At 45.2% G+C, this 24,796-nt stretch overlaps 1 protein-coding gene across 9 annotated transcripts in view; it reads left to right on the top strand.

Moving 5' to 3' along the window:
- The window catches only part of FSTL4 (follistatin like 4), a 444,888-nt gene extending 427,849 nt beyond the window's left edge, over positions 1-17,039 (top strand). For 8 of the 9 annotated variants that reach the window (XM_067031630.1, XM_067031632.1, XM_067031628.1 and 5 more), the window contains 2 exons: positions 8,378-8,487; positions 10,770-17,039. In XM_067031630.1, the coding sequence (XP_066887731.1) occupies positions 8,378-8,487; positions 10,770-11,478 (819 nt within the window). In that variant the 3' untranslated portion in view covers positions 11,479-17,039. The remainder of the gene's footprint in view (positions 1-8,377; positions 8,488-10,769) is intronic. The other variant, XR_010840231.1, reaches the window with a different exon arrangement.
- The last annotated feature ends 7,757 nt before the right edge of the window (positions 17,040-24,796 follow it).

Raw genomic sequence — 24,796 nt, 5'->3', positions numbered from 1 at the left:
GGCCACCTGCCTTACCTACCTCTGTGCTGCTGGGCCAGGGGAAGGACACCACTTCACCTCCTACAAAACAAGGCTATTGTCCCTCAGTGAACACCATCAACACATCCTGGGCCCCAGTGAGCTAATGACAAATAATAGCAATTCATTAGAGGACCTGGGACCCAGAATAAAAGTCACTCAGAACAGAGTATAAGCCCAGAAAATTGGTTCCTGTGGCAGCTCTAAGAAAGCATGTAAGGAAATTCAAGGGGAGGGGCCACCAAAAAATATTTTTCTAAACCTAAAATTTAACAAAAAATGATTTCCTAATTTAAAACTTTAGTAGATAGATGAGTTGAAAATGCATGCTTTCTACTGAGACTCAAAATAGTAGCCTGAAAGATAAAGAAAAAGAAAAATCCTCAAATCACAGAATACAAGAAAAGATTAAGATATGAAGTCTCAAAAAATGTTTCAAAGTCAAAAGAAGTTTAGAAAGAGAAAAGGCAATAGTTGGAATGGAGTCAAACATTAAATAAATTTGGAAGAAAATTTCCAAGTTGAAAAAGTAAATCATGTAGATTAAAAGGGATCTGTAAGTTCCAGGCTAACTTGATGAGAAATAACACATCTCTGCTCTTGGTAAAATTCTGGACTTCCAAGAATAAAGGAAAAATATTACAAGCTTCAAGGCAGAAAGAAAAGTCACCTGTAAAAGAACACTTAGGTTGGCACTGGACTTCTCACCTGCAACAGCTGCTAGAAGACCGTGGCATCACATCTACATGCTATTAAGATAAAAGGGCTGATATCCAAGGTATCATTTACCTGTCAGGACAAAAGAAAGACCTAAGGATATGCAAGAATTCAGAGAGCAGATCATGAAAGATACCAGAAAAACAGTAGGTGAACCAGATCAGAGACATCGAGACGGCGAAAGATAAAGAGGAAACAGGCCTAAGTAAGAAACCTAGAGAGGAAGGTCCAAAAATAAAATAAGATGGATGAGGACAGACTACCTGGAAATGCATTAATAAGTGCTAAATAAGGGCATTTGAATTAGGAGCAATGCACTGAAAGAGAAATTCTGATACCAGGCTCTAACTAAAGATGATAAGTTATTTCTGTAAAAGGGTAGGGAGTGGAGGAAAGAGAGTAAAAATACTCAAAAATGTCATCTTACAAGGACAAGAGAGGATATAGAGAATGTTCTTTGAAATTAGTAGTTGAGATAGTTAACTGTCTAATTATTCCAAATGTGACAAACTGATTTCTCCTATTAAAAGCAGAGATGATGAGATTGGGTTTGGAAGGGAGGGAGAGAAAACTAGCTGTAACTTGTTTACAAGAAACCCATAAAGTGATAATAAAAGGTTGAATTGGGGCTTCCCTGGTGGCGCAGTGGTTGAGAATCCGCCTGCCGATGCAGGAGACACGGGTTCGTGCCCTGGTCCGGGAAGATCCCACATGCCGCGGAGCAACTAAGCCCGTGAGCCATGGCCGCTAGGCCTGCGTGTCCGGAGCCTGTGCTCCGCAACGGGAGAGGCCACAACAGTGAGAGGCCCGCATACCGCAAAAAAAAAAAAAAAAAAGGTTGAATTGAAAGGGGTGGAAATAGTGATGGTAGGTGGACAAAAAGATGTAAGAGTGCAATATTAATATCAGACAAGGTCAAATTTAAGGTTAAAAGCACTAAACAGCATAAGAAGCATTATGTGAAGACAAACAGCCAACAGATAGCAAACAACATAACTAAATACATAATACAAGAGTGATTAAAAATACAAGAACTTGATTTACAATGCACTTAAACTGTACATTCCAAAGAGACAAAATAATGACATGGGAAAAATGAATAATATGAATAAGGAACTTGGTTTAATAAATATATAGAAAACCTTTCCTCTGCCAAATAGAAATTTTTCACATGTCCACATATATGTGTCAGCAATCACAAATAAAAATTTAGCAAATTTTGTAAAAGTCAGTGTTATAGGCTACATTATCTGATAATTAGAAACAATTAAAATGTGACCTACATAATAAGGAAACACTCCTAGATCACTACTGCATCAAAGAGGAAATTAAAAGGAGAAATTACAAACTGTCTCAAAAGCAATGAAAAAGAGGCTACTCATCAAAACCTACAGGATACAGAGAAAGCTGTACACAAGGAATATTTGTGTCTTAAAAGCCTGCAGAGAATGTATTAAGAAATAAGAAAAAGAACAAAGTAACTGGCAGGAAGGAACTATTTAAAAGACTAAAATTAGTAGAAATTTTAAAAGGAGAAACAAAAACCAATAAATCCTTCACAAACCTGATAAAGAAAAAAGAATATAAAATGAGAAATGAGAAAAGACATATTACTGCAGATAAAGGAGGATGAAAATAATTGTAAAATAATACTATACTGCAACTCTGGGGCAGCAAATTTTTAGACCTAGAAGAAATGGATGATTGTTTGCAAAATGCAGAAAAAAACTGACCTAGTCAGAAAGAGAAAGACAAGTACCATATGATATCACTTATATATGAAATCTAAAATATGACACAAATGAATCTATCTACCAAGCAGAAACAGACTCACAGAGAACAGACTTGTGGTTGCCAAGGGGGAAGAGTGTCGGGGAGGGATGGACTGGGAGTTTGGGGTGAGCAGATGCAAACTATTACATATAGAATGGATGGACAACAAGGTCCCACTGTATAGCACAGGGAAGTATATTCAATGTCCTGGGATGAACTATAATGGAAAAGATATAAACATAATAGTTATGTAATACTTATATAAATTTTAAAATATATATGTATAACTGAGTCACTGCTGTACAGCAGAAATTAACACAACATTGTAGATCAACTATACTTCAATTTTTTAAAAAATTAAAGAGGAAAAAAAAAACTGACCTTAGAAAAGGAAAACTTGAAATAGAACAATTACCAGAGAAGAGGTTTTTTAAAGATCAAAGATCTACCACAGAAAAATGTACAGCCAAGTTTTATCAAACCTTTCAAATGTAGATAATTTTAATATTTTAACTATCCCAGACCATATGGAAAAAAATGTACAACTCCTTAGTATTAAAAAATAAAACTATCACCAGTTCAAATGGGCATCATCAGAAAATCTACAAACAACAAATGCTGGAGAGAGGGTGTGGAGAAAAGGGAACCCTCTTGCACTGTTGGTGGGAATGTAAATTGATATAGCCACTATGGAGAACAGTATGGAGGTTCCTTAAAAAACTAAAAATAGAATTACCATATGACCCAGAAATCCCACTACTGGGCATATACCCAGAGAAAACCATAATTCAAAAAGACACATGCACCCCTATGTTCATTGCAGCACTATTTACAATAGCCAGGTCACGGAAGCAACCTAAATGCCCATCAGCAGACGAGTGGATAAAGAAGATGTGGCACATACATACAATGGAATATTACTCAGCCATAAAAAGGAATGAAATTGGGTCGTTTGTAGAGACGTGGTTGGATCTAGAGACTGTCATACAGTGAAGTAAGTCAGAAAGAGAAAAACAAATATCGTATATAAACTCATATATGTGGAACCTAGAAAAATGGTACAGATGAACCAGTTTGCAGGGCAGAAATAGAGACACAGATGTAGAAAACAAACATATGGACACCAAGGGGGTGTGGGATGAATTGGGAGATTGGGATTGACATGTATACACTAATATGTATAAAATAGATAACTAATACGAACCTGCTGTATAAAATCATGAATAAAATAAAATTTTAAAATTGCAAAAAAATTAAAAAAGAAAACTATCAATCTCACTTATGAATAAAATTCAAAATTTTAAATTCTAAACATGGTATTAAAAATAGAGTCCAACAATGCATCTAACTGCTCGAGCAGGGAACAAATTCCCGGGATGCATTAATGGTTCACTCTCAGGAAATCAGTCAACATTACTCATAAAACAAAACAGAAAAAAAGCTATAATATTTTCAGTAAATGCTGGAAAGCCATTTAACTAAATACAGCAGACATTCTTAATTTTAAAAAAAAAAACTAAAAATAGGAATATAAGACATAAACATAATGAAGACTATTTCCGAGAAACCAAGAGGAAATTTTGCCTAAATGACAAAACACTAAAAGCATTTTAATTAATAGCAGGAATTAGACCATTATGCCCACCATCACCATAATTGGAAAGTCTTAGAAATGCACTATGACAAGAAAATGAAATAAATTGAATAAACCTACCTTCATCTCTGTGGACTAGGGTTCAGGAAACCACTGCTTGCAAAAACTGCTCCTGGAAATGTCAGTGGGCAGAGCCTTTGTGGTGAGCAATTTGGAAATGTGAACCAAAAGCCTCAGAACATTACTTTCAGTCCAGCAACTTGACCTCTCAGAACTTATCCAAAGACCAGGATCAGAGATGGGCACAAAGATTTAGCTACAACATTATGTGTTACTGCAATGTTTATATTTGCAAAACATTGAAAATACCATCTTAATGTTTCTAAATATCCAACACTAAGAAATTGGTTAAACAAGCTTTGCTATGACTAAATGAAGGTGGTTCTATAAATGAGGCTTATTCCACCAAGGCCCTGCCCCAGGAGCCAGTGTTTGAACCTCTGGCACCATCTCAAATCCTGCCCATCATGCTCTCGCCCACCCACTCCCAGCTTTCAGCTGCCTCTCTGCCCATCCCACTCAATATCTTGCACCCAGCCCTTCCCCAGCTGTCACCGCTCACCTGGCTTTGTCCACTCCTCTGAAGCAGATGCTCAGACTTCCCTACCCCACACTCACTACTAACTTACATCTCCTGATACCCAGCCAACTATGTGCATCTCCTGAACCAAGCCCCTAGAGCCAGCAAATTTGAGAGACTCAACAATTATCTTTTGGTCACAAATGTGCCCAGCCATGCGCTGGGACACAGGCCGAGAAGGAACTCATGACTCATTGGAGAAATGAGGCTGACTGGCCCATATCTGTTCAGTGGCCCATGACACCGGGTTTTGATGAAGTAACCTCTGAATATAGGGTGTCAGGGTGGTGAAGCATGAATGACACTGACTGCTGACAGCCTGTAATTTTCCATCTCTATTATAAGCTAAAATGACAGACCTTATATAAAGAAATGATTGCATGGCTTCTTGGAATTCTCTGGCATTTTCACCTGGACTCTCTAAGATCCAGTTTCCTAATATTGATATTTTCTTAATGCCTAGTTCTAAGCTTTTCCCATGGACTTGCCATGGAAGTGTCATTTGGCCTTTTTTTTTTTTTAAATCACAGGAAAATAACCTAACTTTAGAGCTGCCCCAAGACTGAAAATCACAACTCTCATCGTTCTAATCCGGCATTCTGCCTGCTGACCCCTCAAGGGAAGCATGATCCAAAAAACTCAAGCCTCAAACCTGCCCGAGGAAGCAGTGCAGGTGCTGTTTGTCTTGTCATTAAAGTAAGAGGCAGAAGGCAGTCCCACTCTTAAAAGGTAAAAGCATCAAGAGCTCTAAGCCATGTGAGTCACAAAGCCCCATCACAAGCTGTCCTCAGCCTCAGGCTGCAAAAATCTGAATCCTTCCTTCTGTATAAATGGCCACAACATGAAGATCAGGAAAAGTGTCTCCCCTCCCTGGTCAGGGTCTGGAATCTGCCTCCTGTCCTGCTAAGAGGGTCTGGGCTTGTCCTTAGGGTCCTCCAGCCAAAATTGCCCACAAGCTGGCCAAGCCCCTCATCTGGCTGCAGGTCTGCCACCCTTCTGGGCAATCACCTAGAACTTGGAGGCTGAGGAGCACATGCAGAAAGCAAGAGGACACAGGCTGGCTGGCTCAGTGTCTCCAGCCTGCCTGTGCCCAAGGCCTCAGTAGCTGATGGACAAAAGCCCAGCCTGACCACAGGGGGCTTTCTGGCAGGGCCTCCAAACCATGCTCTCATCCTGTCTAACCCCAGACATCACTTGGCTCTGTTCTGTGCTGCCACCATGCCCTTCCCTGATACAGACACAGCAGGGACACACACCAAGGAATGGCTCACGTCACTTCCTGCCAAGCATGCAGGGGAGAAACTGGTACCTCCAGAGGAACAGAGGCAGCATGCTCTGTCACTACCAATTTGTACAAAACACAGGGCCTAATTCTTCACTTCTCACAGCAAGTCCCCTTTGTGAAACTGGAACCCTCCCCAGCATCCTAATCACAGGCATCTAAATGACATGGCCAAGACACTATAAAACTCTTAGAGGAAAACATAGGCAGAACACTGTGACATAAATCACAGAAAGATCCTTTTTGACCCACCTCCTAGAGAAATGGAAAAAAACAAAAATAAACAAATGGGACCTACTGAAACTTAAAAGCTTTTGCACAACAAAGGAAACCAAAAACAAGATGAAAAGACAACCCTCAGAATGGGAGAAAATATTTGCAAATGAAGCAACTGACAAAGGATTAATCTCAAAAATTTACAAGCAATTCATGCAGCTCAATATCAAAAGAACAAACAACCAAATCCAAAAATGGGCAGAAGACCTAAATAGATATTTCTCCAAAGAAGATACACAGATTGCCAACAAACACATGAAAGAATGCTCAACATCACTAACCATTTGAGAAATGCAAATCAAAACTACAATGAGGGGCTTCCCTGGTGGCGCAGTGGTTGAGAGTCTGCCTGCCGATGCAGGGGACACGGGTTCGTGCCCCAGTCCGGGAAGATCCCACATGCTGCGGAGCAGGTAGGCCCGTGAGCCATGGCCACTGAGCCTGCACGTCCGGAGCCTGTGCTCCACAACGGGAGAGGCCGGGAGAGGCCATAGCAGTAAAAAGCCCGTGTACCGCAAAAAAAAAAAAAAAAAAAAAAAACCTACAATAAGGTATCACCTCACACCAGTCAGAATGGCCATCATCAAAAAATCTACAAACAATAAACGCTGAGAGGGTGAGGAGAAAAGGGAACCCTCTTGCACTGTTGGTGGGAATGTAAATGGATACAGCTACTATGGAGAACAGTATGGAGGTTCCTTAAAAAACTAAAAATAGAACTACCATACGACCCAGCAATCCCACTACTGGGCATATACCCAGAGAAAACCATAATTCAAAAAGAGTCATGTACCACAGTGTTCATTGCAGCTCTATTTACAATAGCCAGGACATGGAAGCAACCTAAATGTCCATCAACAGATGAATGGATAAAGAAGATGTGGCACATACATACAATGGAATATTACTCAGCCATAAAAAGAAATGAAATTGAGTTATTTGCAGTGAGGTGGATGGACCTAGAGTCTGTCATACAGAGTGAAGTCAGAAAGAGAAAAACAAATACCGTATGCTAACACATATATATGGAATCTAAAAAAAAAAATGTTCTGAAGAACCTAGGGGCAGGACAGGAATGCAGACGTAGAAAATGGACTTGAGGACACAGGGAGGGGGAAGGGTAAGCTGGGACGAAGTGAGAGAGTAGCATTGACATATATACACTACCAAATGTAAAACAGATAGCTAGTGGGAAGCAGCCGCATAGCACAGGGAGATCAGCTCAGTGCTTTGTGTCCAACTAGAGGGGTGGGATACGGAGGGTGGGAGGGAGATGCAAGAGGGAGGGGATATGGGGATATATGTATGCATATAGCTGATTCACTTTGTTGTACAGCAGAAACTAACACAACATTGTAAAGCAATTATACTCCAATAAAGATGTTGAAATAAGTAAATAAATAAAAATAAAAAAATAAAATAAATGACATGGCCAGCACCTCTGACAGGATGCCTGCTTTCTCTAATAAATTATGGAGTCACAGTTCTCAGAAAGCGCCTCTGTGAGGCACATATGACAGAGACTCTCAACAAACCAGCCCAGGTGCCTGGCATCAAGGGAAAATACAGAGCCAGTCAACGATTCCAGCGTTTAGCATTTTTTTTCATTATTTAAAACCTCGCCGCCTTTCCCAGGGTGGCCTAGGTGTTGAGAAGGTGGGGCTCCCTGTTGTGGAGGAGGCTATCTCTGAGCAGAGATGCTTAGGTTCCGAGGACCCTCCCTCAGAAGCCCCAACACAGTCCCTCCAAGTCCTCACTCTGCTGTCACATCCCGGTGGCTGACAACATGCACCAGTCAGTCAGGTCCAGGCCTGACCGAGCAGGAGGGAGCGACTCAGGCATTCACTCCTGTCTCCCCACTTCCCCTCCCTGGAAGGATGGGTCCCTGCCTACGCCATTCCCAAGCAGCTCCCGCTCTGCTCCTGGCCCCCCCCCCACCCCCAAGATGGTGACTTGCCCATCATCTCTCTCTCAAGCAGCCTGTCTGCCGGGGTCTCCACCCGAGTGTGCATGTGTCTGCAGGTTTCCAAGCCCCGCTGGGATGGGCCCTCATAAGGACTTCCTCTCTGTGTTGCAGGTGATCACAGAGGCCAGCACCGGTCAGGGCCAGCACCTCATCCGCACGCCATTTGCAGGAGTGGACGATTTCTTCATTCCTCCAACAAACCTCATCATCAACCACGTCAGGTGAGACCAGCCCGCAATGCCCTAACCTGCTTCTTTCTCTTTCTCCCCCACTCCTCCTGGGCTGGCTTTGGACCCCATCAGAAATGGACAGAGAAATGGCCCCATCCCCAGTCCTTAATTGTTAAAGTTAAGGAAGGCACCCAGCTCCTAATGCCCTCAGGGGCCCAGTGAGGTAAGGAAGTCTCATCCTTGGGTGAGGACAGCAGAGGAAAGAGGGAAACAACCGTGGTTAATTGAGTCCCCTCTCCTTGCTAGATGCAAGAAACTAGTAGAGGCGGTCTCGAATCTGTTTTATAGATGAGGAAGCTTAGGCCCAGAGAAGTTAAGACACTGGCCAAAGTCACACAGCCAGGAACTGGCAGAGTCAGACTAAATGCAAAGCTGGGTCTCCTTTCAGTGCCCCATTTGGCCTCATTCTCTGCTAACCACAACCTGTGGTTCCTCTAGGAGTCCCCAGAGCAGCCATGCAGGGGCCTGCAAGGAAACAAGGCCTCCTGGGTGTCTGGTTTGCCACCATCCAAAAGAACAGCTTAATAATAATAGCCATGGCCTCGACTGCAAGCCTCATCCCAGCCTGGCCACTCCCCTTCCCTCTTCATTTCAGAGAACCCCTGACATTTTCTGTCAAGGCACCACTGCCAGAAGACTGAGCATGCCCTTTTATAAAGTAATCAAGACCTAAATGTCTTGTGGCAGTGTTTATGCCTTCCTTTACTCTGACATCAAACACCTTTTTCCAGGAAGAAATGACTCATTTTTGCAAGCTGAAGCTGGACTTGTAAAAATAGGGCTCTCCCATTCATCCTTGCCCAAGGGAGAAAATAACCACTTTATGACCTCCCTACCTTACTGCAGAGAATACCTGGGGCAGAGCCTCTAGACTGGTTGTAAATGGTAAACCCCCTCAAAGAAGCTGAATTCAGCCAGGAGTCATGCAAACTTAGGCTCTGCAGAGCCTGTGTGTGACTTTTACATTACAGTTTCTTATAAGCATGGGGTTTTCTTTCCTGCTCTTTCCATGCTCTAGCTCTATTAAGGATGCTTTAAAGATGCTGTAAAGTGGGCATCTTCCCTACTCTGAGGCACAGCTTGTTATTCAAGAGAAAATTGTGGGAGAGATTTTTCTCTGCTCCTGTAGGTATACACAGCACCCAAAGGCCTCTGCAAGTGAGGGGTTTAGGCAGAGGCTCTCACAATCAGAGGGAAGTCCTTCCTGGAATCAGGCCCTTCTGCAGCTGACAACCAGCCTCCAAAGAGGAATTTAACAAAGTCCAGATGTGGCAGCTTCCACCTACTGACCTCTTCCACTAAAGCTCCCTCTTAGATTTTTTTTTTTTTTTTTTTTTTTTTTTTGCGATATGCGGGCCTCTCACCATTGTGGCCTCTCCCGCTGTGGCTCAGCGGCCATGGCTCACGGGCCCAGCCGCTCCGCGGCACGCGGGATCCTCCCGGACCGGGGCACGAACCCACATCCCCTGCATCGGCAGGCGGACTCGCAACCACTGCGCCACCAGGGAAGCCCTCCCTCTTAGATTTAATCCTCCCAACAGCCCTTGGAAGGAACTACCCTCTTTATATTAGTAGAGGCTTGAAGAGGCAAGCATCTTGCCCCAGGCTCTGCAGCTAGCAGGGCACCACAGCAGTGCCAGGCCATCTGGCTGTAAAGGTAAAAGCTGTCCTTAGCCGCAGCCCAAAGGGGCTTACTGCGGCCAGGGAAGAGGCTGCCCTCAACCCTTACCCACGTTCCTCTCCAAGGATAAGGGAGCATGGATAGGACATCTGTCCTTGTTCTCTTGCATCTGCATCCCCAAGTTCTGGTCCAGCCGGTAGTCAAAAAACCACCTCAGATATAGACTCACCTCTCCTGTTCTCCTAGCAGGCAGAGTCAGGGCAGACACCTCTTGTCCTTTCCCTTTAGCCACAGGCCTGCCACTTCCCAGCTGCCACAAGGCCTCTGGGGAGCTGAATCAAAGGCATCCCCGAGGCAGAAGATGCTGAGGCACAATTATGCTCTTCCTTTACCATTTCTAAAGATGCATGCATATTACAAGAACATAAATCCAGGAACATTTTGTAACTCAACTGCATTTGGTTTGAGATCATAGATGAATAGCTTATGAAGCCATCTCCTGCAAAATGATAGATCTTATTAATAGGCTGTTAGATCACCAAAGGGTTATGATAAAGGAAAAGAGAAAGGATGCCATCGTTTGAGACAAATGACCTATCCCCTACCCAAAAAGTCCTCCTGACCTCTGACCTCAGTTTACGTCTCCTCCCAGGTTTGGCTTCATCTTCAACAAGTCTGACCCTGCAGTCCACAAAGTCGACCTGGAAACACTGATGCTCCTCAAGACCATCGGGCTGCAGAGCCACGGCTGCCTGCCCCAGGCCATGGCCCACACCCACCTGGGCGGCTACTTCTTCATCCAGTGCCGACAGCACAGCTCCTCTCCAGCCGCCCCGCAGCTGCTGCTCGACAGTGTCACGGATGCCGTGGTCGGCCCCAACGGCCACGTTACCGGCACCCCACACACTTCCCCCGATGGGCGCTTCCTAGTCAGCGCCGCCTCCAGCAGCCCCCAGCTTCACGTGCAGGAGATTACGCTGCAGGGGGAGATCCAGACCCTCTATGACCTGAAAGTGAGCCAGGGCATCTCAGACGTGGCCTTCCAACCCTCCTTCAACCAGGGCGACCAGTACTATGTCTACGCCACGCTGGAGACAGAGCCGGACCTGCTCTTCCTGGAGCTGTCCACAGGGAAGACGGGCGTGCTGAGGGGCTTGAAGGAGCCGCCCGTGCCCACAGGGCCAGCCCGAGCCTGGGCCGGGCCCCGCAGGATCGTGAGGGACAGCGGGCTGTTCGGGCAGTACCTCCTCACGCCGGCCAGAGAGTCACTGTTTCTCATCAACGCAAGACAAAACGCGCCGCGGTGTGAGGTGGCGGGAGTAAAGGGGGGGACCACAGTGGTGTGGGTGGGTGAGGTATGAAGCAGCCATGAGCGCCGCCTGGTACTGACACCCCAGCCCCAAGCAGGCACCCTGTACATTTTTACAGACAAAAGCAAAAACCTGTATTCGCTTTGTGGTTCAACACTGGTCTCCTTGCAAGTTTCCTAGTATAAGGTATGCGCTGCTAACGAGATGGGGGTTTTTCGTTAGGACGTATGATTTCTGCCTTGAGCTACGATGAGAATATGCTGCCATGTAAAGGAATCATTTCTGCGCCCAGCTACGTGCCGCGTTACCTGGGCCGCCATGGAACCAGGAGCTCCTGCTTTCCAGGCGGGGGTGCTTCTGTCGGTTGCCTTCACCTAGTCATTCTCCAGGGTCTGGCCAGACTTCACCCTGATATGGTCTTAAGACAGAGGCTCCCCGGAGCAGGGTTCTCCCTCCTGGCATGAGAGCCACATTGCCCTCACTCTGGACCTCATTTTCTCCTTCACAGTTGCTTCTTGCTTTTCTTTCCATTTGACTTGTTGTAAGCCTGAGGGAGAGCCAACAAGACTTATTGCATCTTGGGGGATGGGGAAATCACTCACTTTATTTTGGAATTTTTGATTAAAAAATAATTTTTTATAATCTCGAATGCTAGTAAGCAGAAAGATGCTCTCCGAGGTCCAGCTGTATTCCTCCCTGCCTTAGGCCATGGCTCTGAGAGTCACCACCCCACATCCAGAAAGAAGACAATGGCCACCAAGCGATCGTGGTCCTCTGCACCAGGGACACCCCCAAGTGCAGATCAGGCCACCACATTGGTAAAGGCTCCATTCTGGGTTGGGACCCCAAGACACCAAGACAAACCCTGCGTGCCTGCTTTTCACTACTGAAGGGGGACATTTATTAGCCAGCCTACTACCCCAGATTCAGGGCAGACCAGGCTTGCCTGGAAAGGTGTGTGCAGCCTGCAGAACAGTGGCCTCCAGGCTCAATGCAGAAACCCGAAGGATACAAGTGGGGTTCAGGCGGGTTCCTTAGGCTGTCCCTTTTAAAACCCCTTTTCTATTCTCCCTGTGGCCCTCGCACTCAGCTCTGGCACCCCAGTCCCTGCATCATCATAGCACAGACAGCACATTTCAGTAAGTGTTTCTTACACATGGGTCCCTCTCTCCCCAGTAATACACAAGGATACGGGCTGGCACTGCTGCATTATTCCCAAATGTCTCAGGCTGTGGTAGGCTCTCCGTGGGCATCAAAGAAGTACAACCCAACAGCCCCGTGAAGATAGCCCATATCAGAGAATCTCAGCAAGGAAGAGGCCCCCTTGGGCTCTCAAAACACCCCTTTCCTTCTCGTGCACATCAGTGGCCAAATTGCACTTGTATGCTTTCTGGCTTGAATCGTCATTTTTCAAGTCACCTGAAGTTGGAAGAGGTGGTCCCATCACAGACACATTAGGTTAGATGCCTTCACCTGCCAACATGACCATGAGTTTCCTGGGCTGCTGAGGAATGGCCTCTTTCAGAGAAAGGAAGACACAGACCTTGCCTCACTGGAAACAGAGCTTCTCACTCCCACCTAACTGCCCAACCCACCTGCCTGCCACAGAGTTCCCAGCATTGGCCAATCCTCTAGTGTGTTTCATGCATCTCAGTCCACCGAACCCTTGTCCCCAACAACTCCCAGGGTGTGCCTAGACAAATACATTCACAGATTTTTTTTTTTAAGATACAATATGTAGATATAGGTTGAAGAAACTGACCTCAAAAGCCTAATATTTAGTTTCACGATAACTGGGATGGATGGAAAACACATCTCACCTTTTTTTTTTATTCCTGCCTCAATGTCTTGACACATTTTCTTCCAAAGTCCCACTTCTATCCCTGAAATTCTCCAACTTTCGTGAGCTTCTACCTTTGGAAAACATCTTCTGAATTGTGGCAGCCCCTGGAAGAAAAAGAAAGTCTCTGAGCCTACATGAGGAAGAGCCCACCAACTGCCAGGCCAGAACACTGGCCCCTCTGGACTGCAGGATTGCTGAGTAAAAGACCAATCCAGTCCCAACTGGCCTTTTCAACTGGGAGTGACTTCAGCGGCACCTGTTCCTTTTCCACAATTCCTCCCGCTTCTAAGTGTGTCTGGAAAGCTTCTCTGCCTCTTGTCGTAACTGTTAAGTTGCAAAGCTGGAGATGGCCAGTTTAGGTCTTGCTGCCAGCATTTCAGACACAATTAAATAGGAGCGGGAAATCACAGCCCTGAAAACTGTGAAATTTGCAAATTCACAAAGGCAGGAAAGTCAATGATTTTTCAGCAGTGCAACCGACTGAAGGGCTGGCCAGGACTCCACCTGCCCCTTTCTCCCACACGTTAGCCCCAGCAGAGGCTCGTGGAACACAGTTTGAAAGCCACTGGGTGTACGAAGTTATCACAACAGCCAGCGACCCTTCTGATGAACACAAATTATCGGCTATCTACTAATATTTCACATTAAAGGAGTATTCGTTTTACCAAAAGAATCACCCCCAAAGCCACTTACGTGATGAACTATTTCAAAATTACTGGATTTTGAAATAAAATTCATTTCACAAAAATTCAACGTAGATTTTTTTTCAGACTAACAAACGGAAGTAATCGACACCTACGGTGACATTAAAGATTTGAAATGGAGGCCCTCATTTTCCTTCTTCCCAAGTGAGCAAGACTCCACATGGAGGTTCTCGATCCAAAAAGCCCACGCAGCCACCCACGGATTGACGGTGGGAAAAGGGGATTTGTCTGCTTCTAGACGGCTGCATGGACTTTCTGCACCAGTAAGCTTGGCTGTGAACCACACACAATGAGGCAAATGCCATCATCGCAGCCCCAGTAACACTGAGCCAGCGAGCCCTGCCTGGGGCTGGCCCAGGCCCCTTTTTTAAGGCTCCAAGTCATTTGAGGGTCCTACTACTTTCCCCAAGCCCCCAGAAGTAGCTGGAAGAGCCCTGTAAAGTCTAGGCTGGTGCCACACTCATACCAAGCTTCATATTCTGTGACCTAGAGATAGCATAATGGGAGACAGAAGCTCAGTCCCTGCAATCCACTGCCGCCCCCCGCCACCCCATCTCAGCCTCCCAGATCCAGGTAAGTGCCCTGGAGGACAGCACTCCAACCCAAATAAAGCCAAGAACCGCCTGCTGCCCTAGGGAATTGTAACTGCTGAGTCTTCATTGAGGAAAGCAGCCTGGAGTTGGCTTTGTGTGGCCCCCACTTCTTTTCTGCTGACCAAATAACCTGTGAACTGAAGGAGATTTCAGAACTGATATGTGAAACAGCTTCATGATGGATATATTTTTCTACAAGGGGCTTAAATAGTAATCCATTCATTTTTCACAATGTGTTTCCTTCAGGTACCACAGACACTGCACCATTTCATTACCAAATCCCACGGCTCAGTCTCCCATCCTCCTCTTCAGAAGCCAGCCTCCAGGAGCAATGATACTGCTCCCAACACCCTCCTACACATCCACCAATCTACCTCACATACTCCTTCTTCCACCTGGCACCTCCTCCTCGCACCTGGCACCTCTGAGCCAGGAGGCCAGACAGGTGATGTAGGATGACAACAATGACGACATTGATGGCAAAGTTCTTTGCCATCCTCCCCCACCCAGGACCCCAGATCCCACTCCAAGTGCAGTCAGAACCCACTGGGACACAGCCGCTTGCTACCCAAAATCACACTCCCCAAACCCTAGCTCACAGCCCTTTGGAGTTAGGTGACCAAGACAAGCAAGCACTCAGAACTGTCAGGGAAGTCAGCTATTATCAGACAGAAACTGTCAGACGGGAATAGAGACCATAACATCTCAGCCAAGCCCTTAGAGGGCTGAGCTACACCTCCCCCCATCCTCACTTTCTTCTCTGCCTTTCCTGCTCCCTTCCTACGCCTGGGGCCTCCTGCTCATGGGCCACTCCTACAATTCAAGGAGCAACTCACCTGACCACCACACCAGCCCCCAGTGGCCTTTGCATGCTGCTTCCTTGCTTTGGGTACAAGTGAAAAGTCACTCATAGGGCCAGATGTTACTATTTGCTCCCAGATTGGCACATAGGCATAGCAGTTTTGTTCAAGAAAGTCACTAACTGCCTTGATTTCTCTCCAAAATCAAGAGATCATAGAACAGAGGGGCTTTAAAAAGTTCAAGGGGGAAATATACAGTGCTTATACTCAAGGTGTGACCGCAAGACCCCAAATACCTGGTGGAATACAGCCCACTTCCTGCTTTTGTCTACACCAGGTTACCTGCCAAGCCACTTGAGGATGTGAGCATCCTATCTGGGCCTTCAGGGTTTAGGCACCAGCCACCCAGCCGACACCTGGAGCCCAGCAATCATGGTTTCACCCATCCTTTGGATCTGTGAGCAGCATTGGGAATTTAACCAAACGCAATGTGTGAAATTATGGAAGATAGGGGGAGAGCAGGAATTGACCTCCAAAATTCACAGCAAGACTTCTTTAGCCAGCACAAGAGTTGAGCATGTGCGTGGTTTTTTGGACAAACCGCAATTCACATACCCCTCTTTCCAAGCTCACCTTGACTAACATGGGACCATCCCTTTCTGCTGTGGCCCCAGGGAGCAGGCCATGCCCTGGAGGGCTGTAGAGGGCTCAGTCTGCATGCCACAAAGCAATAACTGTCGACTCGACCCTACCCCCAGCCCAGTGACACACAGCTCTCCACATGTCACCAAGGCGGGATCAGACAATGCTGCCCAGTGGGGGCACTGCCTTCAAGATCATTTTTGAGGAATGGCAACCATTATTGGCTGGATATGGGGCCCAAGAGCTCTCAGATGAGAAAATTTCCTAAATCTAAACCTTCATGCACTGCCCAGCGTGACATTGGCCATAGCTTTAAGAGTTGTTTGTCCCTTGCTACTTCAGCTGCTTCAGAGAGGTGAGGGACAGTGGTCTGCAAGTCCCCCATCCCAGACCCACAGCACAGCTTTCTGTGGTGCCCCCGACCCACACCCTGACTGCCCGGCTCCAGCAGCTGGCCAGCCCCCTCTCCGTTCCTGGCCCTGCCCCTTCGCACCCCATCTCCCCCTCCCCTGCTGCTCATGCTTCCTGAAGGCCATGTGAGATGATCTAAAAGCAGACTAGGCATGGAGTTTTGCTGCTGTAGTCACACACGCTGTGTTCATGCTATAGTGTGGTGAACGACCCTCGAGATGTGCAGTCACACACACACAATTTGTCCCGTTAGGATTCTCATCCTCCCCGACCTCAGAAAACTTCCAGATCTCTTATGTCGAGGCAGATTACATTATTTTGAGCAGTTGTGTAGACTCCAAAATATATTTTCTGTAATCACTGGTATTTCTCAAAAGGCCTCCTGTAATTACTATACATGTGAATTTTTCCTTATTTATAAAATATATATAAATTATTTTTAATACATCAACTTTAGTAGAAATTTGTACCAACACAGCAACTGTATGTGGCATTGGAGATAAGTTTGTGTTTACTTTGATGTATTTCACAGTATTGGACACACCATGTATGTGCAGTACCACTTGATATAAAGACAATTCACAGATTATCATAAAGTATTGTCATTGTAAATGCTCTTTTTCTGAGGACTTTATAATAAAATGTGAAAAAAGTTACCTTTTTTGGTGCCAGTCTGTATGCACTTGCTAAAGTGAGAACTGATTAAGGCAGGACTACTCGGGGGCCTTCTCCCCCTTCTCCATCGCTATTATAGGTCCATGATGGTCAAAGCAAAATGGACCCTGCTCTGGCCCAGTCCAAAGAGAGCTTGGACAAAGGCAGGCGTCTGACCCCAGAAGTCTCTCTTCCCCATGTTGAAGTTTCAGGTCCCAAAATGCACAACTAACATCTGGCTCAAAACTTCACATCATCTGCCTTGCAGCCCCTTAAAATCCACCCCAGCCCCCAGACTCTTATCCATTTCTTGACTCCAGTCACTCTTGATTCTTACCGGGGCAGACTTTCCAGCTAGGATGCAGAATGTATAAAGTGCTTGGTAATCACCAAGCTACCATGTGGATGGAGCACCTGCTATGTGCCAGCATGGCTCTAGGGAGGGGGACCCAGGGCCGCACAGAGGAGACACAGTCCCTGCCCTTGGTGAGTTTCAAGTCCGCTGTGCCATGACCAGTAGTGCAGGTTCTACAAAGAAACACACACACTCTGTGTGTGTATGTGTGTGCGTGTGTGTGTGTGTGTGTGTGTATGTGTGTGTAGGGAAAGGGAGATATAGTTTAAGGAATTGGCTCATGCAGTTGTGGAGGCTGGAAAGTCCAAATCTGTAGGGCAGGTGGGCAGCTGGAGACCCAGAGAAGAGTTGCAATTCAAGGCCTAAGGCAGTTTGTTGGCTGAATTCCCTCTTCCTCAGGGGAGCTCAGTATTTTGATTTTAAGGCCTTCAACTGATTGGATGAGACCCACCCACACTATGGCAGGTAATCTGCTTTACTCAAAATCTACTGATTTGTTAGAGAGGAGTTAAGATGGCGGAGGAGTAGGAGAACGTGGAGTTCATCTCTCCCCATAAATGCATCAAGAATACATCTATAAACGGAAAAATTCTCACAGAGCACCTGCCGAACACTAGCAGAGGACCTCAGACACCTAAAAGCACAAGAAAGATTCTCACATAACTGGGTAGGATGAAAGAAAGAAGGAAAAAGGAAGAGGAGAGGAAGCAGGATGGGACCTACACCCCTGGGGGGAGCTGAAGGTGAGGACAGGTTCCCGCATCCGGGGAAGGCCCCCCACTGACAGGAGATCATGTGGGACAGAAGGGGAGATTTGGGGGCTCAGAGGAGAGTGCAGCAACTGGTCTGTGGCAGGCAGGACAGAGTGAGACCTACACAGAGGGTCCAAGCTGCAGCCCTGCATATCCCAGACTGAGACATGTGCCCAGGGTCTGGGTGCTGAAACGTGGGGTTTAGAGAGCAGACCCAGGGAGAGAACTGCTGTTCTCTGCAAGGTGACAGCCTTAGGGGACAGGAGAGAGGAGCTCCTCAACCAGGAATCCTCCTGGAAGAAGCCCGGATCGCCATAGAAGCAAAGCGCCATTGTTGAGGGACACACAAACGGTGGGGTCGCCATTGAAGCCTCTCTGCCCATGCACCAGCCCCTGCCTCCATAAGCATTAGGAAGGGCTCCTACCAAAGCTGGCTCTCTCACACCTACGGCCACCAGCTCGCTCCCCCATGCACCCTGTCCCCTCCAGAGCCAGCTCTCTTGCACCCACGGCCTCTGGCTCTGCCGTGTGACCCATCCCTACAGGGCTGGGCTCTTGTGCTCCAGGGCAGCCTTGGGAGCTGATGCCTGTGGATGGCCCACACACAGAGGTGGAGCTAAAACCACAGCTGAGCCCCAGGGACTGTGCAACTATGAAAGAGAGCTGAAATCTCTCCTCACAGCTGCACAAATGGCAGAATTACACCCCCACAACTGGCTTTGTAAACTCAGCACCTGAAGAACATCTAACAGTCAACAAATGCTCCTGCAGCTGAGACGGGTCTAGCTTTAGCAGCTGTGGACTTTGTGAGCACATACATGTGGGGGATGCGCCAGGCCAGAGTCTGAGCCACCCCCATAGTACCCACAGCAGGTCCAGATCCATCATTAGTACAATCTCCTGGGACCTGCCATCAGTGGATCTATGCTAGTGGCCTGGTGAAAACAACTCCTGAGACACACCAAGGCCAATTGCCAGCCTGCCAATGGTTAAGGTGGGGCTGAGAGCAGTGCTGACAATAGAGTAACTTGTGAGCTCAAACAATGGGTAAAAGGTGACACAACAGAGCATGCTCATAGGTGAATAGCGCCAAAGGAGGAATACTCAGTGGCTTCTCTCTTATTGGGACTGCTCCAATACCACCTCCCTCGCACTGCAGATCAGAAACACAGCTAAGAAACAGATCTGGGGGCCTCTACTCCAATACCTAGGGAGCAGACCCCACCCCTGACAGGGCAGTGACAACCACAGAGCAAAGGGGAGGCTCCACTCAATACCCAGGGCAGGCTTTGGTCACCAAAACACCAGTCAAATACCCTATCAGGGGGATAACAGCTAGCATACACCGAAGAAAGAGGTGGCAGACATCCATACTGAAAACAAACATTGCACACACCCCCAAAAAAATTCAAACCCATGCAGGCTACACAGGGACATTCCCACATAAAAATAACCCTCCAAGACAGTCTGAGGGTCTGGCATCTAGAGGAAGAACCCCCAGAGCATTTAGCCTTGAAGCCCAGTGGGTCTTGAGGGCAGGAGCCCCACAGGGCTGGAAGAAAGAGAGACTCCACTCTTGGAGGATGCACAGAAGTTACCACAAGCACCTGGACTCAGCACAAAGCAGTAACTCCATAGGAACCTGGACTAGACCTACCTAGGGGTCTTGGAGGGTCTCCTGGGGAAGCAGGGCTTGGCTGTAGTTCACTGTGGGGGCAACAACACTGGTAGCAGAGGCCCCAGGGAATATTAATCAGCATGAGCTCTACAGGAGATCCCCATTTCAGCACCAAGACTCAACCCCACCCAACAGCCTGCAGGCTCCAGTGCTGAAATGCCTCAGGCCAAACAACCATCAAGAAAGGAACACAGCTGTACCCATCAGCAGACAGGCTACCTAAAGTCGTACTAAGCTCACAGACACAACAAAACACACCAATTGACACAGCCCTGCTCACCAGAGGGACAAGACCCAAATCCACCCACCAGAGGGCAGGCACCAGTCCCCCCAACGAGGAAACCTGCAAAAGGCCCTGGACCAAACTCACCCACTAGGGGGCACATGCCAAAAGCAAGAGGAACTACGATTCTGCAGCATGTGGAAAGGATACCACAAACACAGTAAGTTAGACAAAATGAGATGACAGAGAAATATGTTGCAGACAAAGGAGCAAGATGAAAACCTACGAGAACAACTAAATGAATAGGCGATAGAAAATCTACCTGAAAAAAAATTTAGAGTAATGAGAGTAAAGATGATCCAAGATCTTGGAAAAAGGATGGAGGCACAGACCGAGAAGATACAAGAAATGCTTAACAAAGAATTAGAAGATTTAAAGAACAAAAAAACACAGATGAACAATACAATAACTGAAATGAAAAATACACTAGAAGGAATTGATACCAGTATAACTGAGGCAGGAAAACGAATAAGTGAGCTGGAAGACAGAGTGGTGGAAATCCCTGCCACAGAACAGAATAAAGGGGAAAAAAGGATAGAAGGAAATGAGGACAGTCTCAGAGGCTACTGGGGCACCATTAAATGCACCAACATTCACATCATAGGGGTCCCAGAATAAAAAGAGAAAGAGAAAGGGCCTGAGGAAATCTTTGAAGAGATTATAGTCAAAAACTTCCCTAGGGCTTCCCTGGTGGCGCAGTGGTTGAGAATCCGCCTGCCGATGCAGGGGACACGGGTTCGTGCCCCGGTCCGGGAAGATCCCACATGCTGCAGAGCGGCTGGGCCCGTGAGCCATGGCCGCTGAGCCTGTGCGTCCGGACCCTGCGCTCCGCAATGGGAGAGGCCACAACAGTGAGAGGCCCGCGTACCACAAAAAAAAAAAAAAAAACAAACAAACAAACAAAAAAAAAACTTCCCTAACATGGGAAAGAAATAGTCACCTAAGTCCAGGAACTACAGAGAGTTCTATACAGGATAAACCCAGGAGGAACACGTCGAGAAACATATTAATCAAACTGACAAAAATTAAAGACAAAGAAAAAATATTAAAACAATGAGGGAAAAGCAACAAATAATATACAAGGGAATCCCCATAAGGTTATCAGCTGATTTTTCAGCAGAAACTCTGCAGGCCAGAAGGGAGTGGCATGATATATTTAAAAGTGATGAGAGGGAAAAACCTACAGCCGAAAATAATCTAACCAACAAAGCTCTCATTCAGATTCAACAGAAAAATTAAAAATTTACAGACAAGGAAAAGCTAAGAGAATTCAGCACCACCAAACCAGCTTTACAACAAATCCTAAAGGAACTTCTCTAGGCAGGGGAAAAAAATAAAAGACGCCACACTAGAAACAAGAAAATCACAAATGGGAAAGCTCATTGGTAAAGGCAAAAATACAGTAAACAAGGCTTCCCTGGTGGCGCAGTGGTTGAGAGTCCACCTGCCGATGCAGGGGACGTGGGTTCGTGCCCCAGTCCGGGAAGATCCCACAGGCCGCAGAGCAGCTAGGCCTGTGAGCCATGGCCACTGAGCCTGTGCGTCTGGAGCCTGTGCTCTGCAACAGGAGAGGCCACAACAGTGAGAGGCCCACGTACAGCAAAAAAAAAAAAAAAATACAGTAAATGTTGTAAATCACCCATACACAAATATGATATCAAAACCAGTAGCCGTGAGTAGAGTACAAATACAGTATATGGTAATTGCGTTTGAAATTAAGAGACTGGTAACTTAAAACAATCTTGTACATATACAGACTGCTACAACAAAACCTTATGGGAACCATAGACTGAAAATCTACAATAGATACATACAAAAAAAAAGAAAAAGCAGTCCAAACACAACACTAAAGAAAGTCATCAAATGAAAACAGAAGAGAACAAAAGAGGAAGGGAATAAAAAGTCCTTCAAAAAGAAATCCAGGGGACTTCCCTGGTGGCGCAGTGGTTAAAAATCTGCCTGCCAATGCAGGGGACATGGGTTAAAGCCCTGGTCTGGGAAGATCCCACATGCCACAGAGCAACTAAGCCCGGGTGCCACAATTACTGAGCCAGTTCTCTAGAGCCTGCATGCCACAACTACTAAAGACCACATGCCTAGAGCCTGTGCTCCTCAACAACAGAAGCCACTGCAATGAGAAGCCCACGCAACACAACAAAGAGTAGTCCCCACTTGCCACAACTAGAGAGAGCCTGTGCACAGCAACAAAGACCCAACAGAGCCAAAAATAAAATTAATTAATTAATTAATTTTTTTTAAACTTTAAAAAAAGAAATTGAAAACAATTAACAAAATGGCTCTAAGAGCATATATATCAATAATTTCCTTAAACATAAATGGATTAAATGCTCCAACCAAAAGACAAAGACAAGTTAAATGGATACAAAAACAAGGCCCGTATGTATTGCTGCCTACAAGAGACCCACTTCAGATCTAGGGACACATACAAACTGAAAGTGAGGGGATGGAAAAACGTATTCCATGCAAATCAAAAGAAAGCTGAAGTACCAATACTAATATCAGACAAAATGGATTTTAAAATAAAGACTGTTACAAGAGACAAAGAAGGATACTACATAATGATCAAGAGACCAATTCAAGAAGGATATACAACAATCATAAATATATATGTACCCAACAAGGAGCACCCCAATATATAAGGCAAATACTAACAGCCATAAAAGGAGAAATTGACAGTAACACAATAGTAGCGGGGGACTTTAACACCCCTCTTTCATCAATGACAGATCATCCAGACGGAAGATCAATGAGGAAACACAGGCCTTAAATGACACATTAGAACACATGGACTTAATTGATTTTTACAGAGCATTCCATCCAAAAGCAACAGAATACACATTCTTCTGAAGACCACATGGAACATTCTCCAAGACTGATCACATGTTGGGCCACAAAGCAAGCCTCAGTAAATTTAAGAAAATTGAAATTATATCAAGCATCTATTCTGATTACTGTGTATGAAATTAGAAATCAACCATAAGAAAAAAAATTAAAAGACACAAACATGTGGAAGCTAAACAATGTTACTAAACAACCAATGGATCACTGAAGAAATCAAAGAGGAAATTTAAAAATACCTAGAGACAAATGAAAATGAAAGTACGATGATCCAAAACCTATGAGATGCAGCAAAAGCAGTTCTAAGACTGAAGTTTATAGCAATGCAATCTTACTACAGGAAACAAGAAAAATCCCCAAAAAACAACCTAGCCTTACATCTAAAGCAACTAGAGAAAGAAGAATAAACAAAACCCAAAGTTGGTAGGAGGAAAAAAAATCATAAAGCTCAAAGTAGAAATAAATGAAACAAAGGCAAAGAAAACAATAGAAAAGATCAATGAAACTAAACGCTGGTTCTTTGAAAAGATAAACAACACTGATAAACCTTTAGCCAGACTCATCAAGAGAAACAGGGAGAGGGCTCAAATCAATAAAATTAGAAATGAAAAAGGAGAAGCTACAGTGGACACCACAGAAATATTAAGGAAGAAATGAACAAATTCTTAGAAATGTACAATCTCCCAAGACTGAACCAGGAATAAGTAGAAAATATGAACAGACCAATCAAATGTACTGAAGTTGAAACTGTGACTAAAAAACTCCCAACAAAAAAAGTCCAGGAGCAGATGGTTTCACAGGTGAATTCTATCAAACATTTAGAGAAGAGTTAACACTTATTTTCTGAAACTATTCCAAAAAATTGCAGAGGAAGGAACACTCCCAAACTCATTCTATGAGGCCACCATCACCCTATTACCAAAACCAAAGATACCAAAAAAAAGAAAATCACACGCCAATATCTCTGATCAACATAGACACAAAAATCCTCAACAAAATACTAGCAATCTGAATGCAACAATACATTAAAAGGATCATATACCATGATCAAGTCGGTTTTATCACAGGGATGCAAGCCTTTTTCAATATCCACAAATCAGTGTGATACACACCACATCAACAAATTAAAGAATAAAAACCACATGATCATCTCAAAAGATATAGGAAAAGTTTTTGACAAAATTCAACACCCATTTATGATTAAAACTCTCCAGAAAATAGGCAGAGAGGAAACCTACCTCAACATAATAAAGGCCATATATGACAAAACCACAGCCAACATCGTTCTCAATGGTGAAAAACTGAAACCATTTCCTCTAAGATCAGGAAAAAGACAAGGTTGCCCACTCACACCACTATTAATCAACATAGTTTTGGAACTTTTAGCCATGGTAATCATAGAAGAAAAAGAAATAAAAGGGATACAAATCAGAAAAGAAGTAGTAATACTGTCACCGTTTGCAGGCGACATGATACACTGCATACAAAATCCTAAAGAGGCTACCAGAAAACTACTAGAGCTAATCAATGAATTGGGTAAACTAGTAGGATACAAAATTTACTCACAGAAACCTCTTGCATACCTATACACTAACGACAAAAAATCTAAAAAAGAAATTAAGGAAACACTCCCATTTACCACTGCAACAAAAAGAATAAAATACCTAGGAATAAACCTACCTAAGGAGACAAAAGACCTGTATGCAGAAAACAATGACACTGATGAAAGAAATTAAAGACAATACAAACAGATGGAGAGATATACCATGTTCTTGGATTAGAAGTATCAACACTG

The sequence above is a fragment of the Kogia breviceps genome, chromosome 4 (genome assembly GCF_026419965.1).
Source record: "Kogia breviceps isolate mKogBre1 chromosome 4, mKogBre1 haplotype 1, whole genome shotgun sequence".
NCBI classification, from domain to species: Eukaryota; Metazoa; Chordata; class Mammalia; order Artiodactyla; family Physeteridae; genus Kogia; species Kogia breviceps.
This window is presented reverse-complemented; position numbering and strand designations above follow the sequence as displayed.